Here is a 4,749-nt window from a genome sequence, read left to right as displayed (position 1 = left end):
CTATGGGTGCTGCCGGCACTGGGGAGCTCCAGCTCACTGAGGGAACCATGAATGCCAACATGTACTGTGACACACTGAAGCAGAGCAGGATCCCCTCCCTTCAGAGACCGGGCCGCAGGGCAGTATTCCAACATGATAACGCCCCCATACACACCTCCAAGACGACCTCTGCCTCGCTAAAGAAGCTGAGGGTCTCCAGACCTGAACCCTACTGAGCATCTGTGGGGTTCCTCAAACGGAAGGTGGAGGAGCGCAAGGTCTCTAACATCTACCAGCTCCGTGATGTTGTCATGGAGGAGTGGAAGAGGACTCCAGAGGCAACCTGTGAAGCTCTGCTGAACTCCAGGCCCAAGAGCGTTAAGGCAGCGCTGGGAAATAATGGGGGCCCCACAAAATATTGACACTTTGGGCCCAATTTGGACTCAAAATGTGAAGATGTTTAAGGTGGACTTACCGCCTCCATGTGTGGTGGCGGTGATGGTGTTGGACTGCTGGCTTCCCCCCAGAGCAGAATAAGCCTTCAGGTAGATGGAGTAAGTGGTGGCAGCTTCCAGGTTGTTAACCTCGTGTCTGAAGGTGGTCTTACTGACTGCCTCCTGCAGCTCTGCGCTGTCCGGCTCTGAGGAGGTCAGAGATCAAAGATTACTTAGAAAGAAAGACAGATTACTGCTAATCTCACGTTGTCGGCTCATTTCAGTTCCTTACCCCCCAGTCGTCTGATGTGCAGGACATATCCTATAATCTGCTGGCTGACGGCCTCTGTTGGCTGTTCCCAGGTCAGCTGCATAATGGTGGAGCTGAGGGCCATGGCCTTGAGGCCAGCGGGGGCCTCGGGTAGATCGGCCCCCTGGCTGATGGCGAGGCGGGCGCTGGCCTGGTTGGTGCCGGCGCTGTTCTCTGCTATGCACTGATAGATGGCCTCGTCCTCGGGGGTGATACGGGTGATGGCGAGAGTCCTGCAGGTGGAGACAGAGAGGAGCTACTCAGTCTGTGCAGGACAGGCTCCAGGGGCCCCGGAGGCTCCAGGTCCAATATCTGGCAGTTAGTTTGTGATGATTTCATTTGTGTTAAATGTGTTTTACAGATTAAAGTGGGCCTTTTCCTGCAGGTAATGTCACTAACAGCCTCTAACAGCTGATTACACAAAAGTGCTCTACAAATAAAGACTCTTATTATTACACATAACAACAGTGATATATTCATATAAGTTGATATAGTAATACTGAGAGCACATGTAGCTGCTTTCAGCTGAGATACTCTGATGATCAAAGTAAAGTTACACCGAACAGTTATAAAACTGTGTTGGATGAAGAGACCACAGAAGAAGAGGCCAGTGAGTCAGGACCTCGCAGTGATCATGTTGATCCATCAATGACGTGTTTCAGATCATTTTTTAGAGAAGAACATTAGAACAAGTGGTGAAGTTCCTGTTGTAACTGTAGTTCTTCAAGAACCTTTGAGAGGAACCGATCTTTGTGTGAACAAACTGAACTTTAACCTCTTAATCTGCTGTTTCTGTCAGAATGAAACCTTGTGTGACGGTGTTCTTACGTGTTCCCATTGGTGAGCTTGACGTTGCCGCTGGGCGTCAGCAGCTTCCCGTTCTTCAGCCAGATGAGGTGAGGTTCAGGGGCGCCGGACGCCGTGCAGCTGAAGACGGCGCTGCCACCTGCTGGTCTGGAGACTGACTGAGGCCACTGCACAAACTCTGGAGGAGCTGTACAGAGAGGAGGGGGAGGAGGAGGAGGAGGAGGAGGAGGAGGAGGAAGGTGGGGGGGAGAAAGAGGGGGAGGAGGACATCATTATATCATCTCCTCCTGAAGGAGTAACATTTTCTTTCTGTAGTGAAGTCTGAACCTGTCGTGCATAAATGATTAAATAATTATTTAAATGTTCTTATTATTAATCATTATTAGTATTTTTTACTCAAACCAAGTTTTCCCAACATGAACAGTAGTATAAATACACAGTTCCAGTTATTGAGGTGCAAATTAAATCATAATTCTAAATAAAACATCTGAGGGTCCAGCAGGCGGCGGGACGAGGCGCTCTAGCTTTAAGGACTCAGAATGGATCCAGATATCTGTGGATATCCACGCCCTCCTGACACTGGAGTTGCTGTTGTAGTATTCTTTTAAATATTACTACAAATTACTACGAGTTTTTCAGCTTTATAATCAGTAGTACCAGAAGTATAAACAGTACTATCAGTAGTACTGTCAGCATCATTAGCATTAGCATTAGCAGTAGTAATCCTGATGGGGTCCAGCAGGGGGCAGCAGAGCTGTGACACACAGAAACCACCAGTGACTGAATGAAATTATTAAATCTCTGATCACCCAAAGATCCCAGCTGATCACACAGTTTCATTATTATTAAGTATTATGAGGTATTAATAATGCTCGCTCTGAAACCCCAAAAAACACAACTAATAAAATTTATTATTTCTTATATATATTAATAAAACTAATAAAGTTTATTATTTCTTATATATATTAATAAAACTAATAAAGTTTATTATTTCTTCTATATATTAATAAAACTAATAAAGTTTATTATTTCTTCTATATATTAATAAAACTAATAAAATTTATTATTTCTTATATATATTAATAAAACTAATAAAGTTTATTATTTCTTATATATATTAATAAAACTAATAAAGTTTATTATTTCTTATATATATTAATAAAACTAATAAAGTTTATGAGCTCTTATATTAATTAGTTCTTATTAGGAACGTTAGTTCTGATGTTCTCGGCGTTCTTCAGGGTGAATGTTTGTGGAAACACTCTCCTTCATGTTCACACGCTTAAATTAAACAGCTCAACTTGAACTTGTTTGAATGCCACTTTGACCTCTGACCCCGCCCCTCCCCACGTCAGACAGACAGGTGCTGTCTCGCCTTTGGCTGCTCCGTCTCCACGGTAACAGGGACACCACATATACATAAGTGTCATCTGTCCCCTCAAATAACCTCCTGAAGGACCGCCCCTTTCTACAGGGGTCAGAGGTCAGAGGTCAGAGGGGGAGGGGGGTGAATAGAAGCCATTCATCAATAAAGGGGGGGGGTCATTAACAGAGAGGGAAAGCTGATTTGCGGAGACGACGACCTTTAACACACAGAGACAAGTTCAAGTTTATTTCATTCTGTGAAGACTCTCAGGTCAAACTGCAGAATATCAGACTGAACTTATTAATAATTTAAAACCATTCTTATGGATTAATTAGAGATGTTTATTCAGCCACAGATCTGGACCAGGATCAGGTCCTGGTCCTGGTCCTGGTTCATGTCAAAGCTTTCACAGTGTGATGCAGATTCCTGTTTTAATATGGTTCTGCTCTGTTTCTGCGCTGATGGTTGCGGATCCTTTAATTTAATAAATAATAATATCAACAGATTCTATATTATTCTGATTATTGTTTAAATGTTTTAGTCTTTGTGTCGTGTGAATATTGGTGTTCTCTGTGCGACAGACCGACTTTCAGCGTGAATGAAGTCCTCATTGTGAAGTGGGACTCTTCACATGCTAATCTTTATTCTAATGAAGCGCTCAGTGTGGGAAACACTCGCACACACAGTCTGCGTGACCTCTGACCCCCGCCTCCCCCGCCTTCAGCTCGTCTGTCTGCAGGAAACCTCAGGGTTTCCGTGAACCGGGAGCCTGCGGTCCAGCACCCAGGGCATCGGCTCGCCAACCACTAACGATCAATCGGCGTCAGCGGTCACACGACGCCCATAATCCAGCCATGTGGGCGTTCACGTCAGAGACGACCAATCAGAGACGAGGACGTCTGCTGGCAGCAGAGCGGTCGATTATACTGTCATCTGAGAGGAGGAGGCGGAGCTTCTGATGTTTTCAGAGTATAAAAACATGAATACTGTACATACCTTGTACTACGAGGCGTCCCAGGGCGGTTCTCCTGGACCTGCTCCCGGGTCGGTTTGCTGAACAGACGTAAACTCCTGAATGCTGCAGCGTGGCGTCAGAGATCATCAGGTTCCCCGTCCCCAACACCTGGACGCCCTCCACGCCGATCGACCGGCCGTCTGACACACACAGGGCATCGTGTTACCATGGTTACTGCACTGAACGACCACGATCAGTAACTGGGGCCAAAGCTGAAAGTTACACGCTGAGCTCCTGATGCTCCGACAAACATGTTTGGCTTTTGTACCGGCGTGTACCGGCGTGTACCGGCGTGTACCGGCGTGTACCGGCGTATAATGGCGTGTACTGGCGTGTACTGGTCGTGTACTGGCGTGTAATGGCGTGTACTGGCGTGTACCGGCGTGTACCGGCGTGTACCGGCGTGTACCGGCGTGTACCGGCGTGTACCGGCGTGTAATGGCGTGTACTGGCGTGTACCGGCGTGTACCGGCGTGTACCGGCGTGTAATGGCGTGTACCGGCGTGTACCGGCGTGTACCGGCGTGTAATGGCGTGTACTGGCGTGTACTGGCGTGTACTGGCGTGTACCGGCGTGTACCGGCGTGTACTTACGTGTAATGGCGTGTAATGGCGTGTACCGGCGTGTACCGACGTGTACCGGCGTGTACTGGTGTGTACTGGCGTGTACTGGTGTGTACTTATGTGTACTGGCGTGTAATGGTGTGTACTGGCGTGTACTGGCGTGTACTGGCGTGTACTGGTCGTGTACTGGTCGTGTACTGGCGTGTACTGGCGTGTACTGGTCGTGTAATGGCGTGTACTGGCGTGTACTGGCGTGTACTGGTCGTGTACTGGCG

General features: G+C 47.4%; 1 protein-coding gene across 1 annotated transcript; it reads right to left on the bottom strand.

Annotated features, from left to right (window-relative positions):
• Positions 1–454: 454 nt before the first annotated feature.
• LOC123965982 (immunoglobulin superfamily DCC subclass member 3-like) lies at positions 455–4,051 on the bottom strand (the record flags this gene model as incomplete). The annotated part of the gene is made up of 4 exons (XM_046042249.1): positions 455–619; positions 706–956; positions 1,552–1,717; positions 3,893–4,051. Coding segments are annotated over 4 exons (741 nt in total), but the record flags the coding sequence as incomplete, so codon positions are not given.
• Positions 4,052–4,749: the final 698 nt, after the last annotated feature.

This window comes from Micropterus dolomieu, unplaced genomic scaffold (genome assembly GCF_021292245.1).
Source record: "Micropterus dolomieu isolate WLL.071019.BEF.003 ecotype Adirondacks unplaced genomic scaffold, ASM2129224v1 contig_12139, whole genome shotgun sequence".
NCBI lineage: Eukaryota > Metazoa > Chordata > Actinopteri > Centrarchiformes > Centrarchidae > Micropterus > Micropterus dolomieu.
Note: the sequence above shows the minus strand (reverse complement) of the source record. Positions and strands in the feature narration are given on the sequence as shown.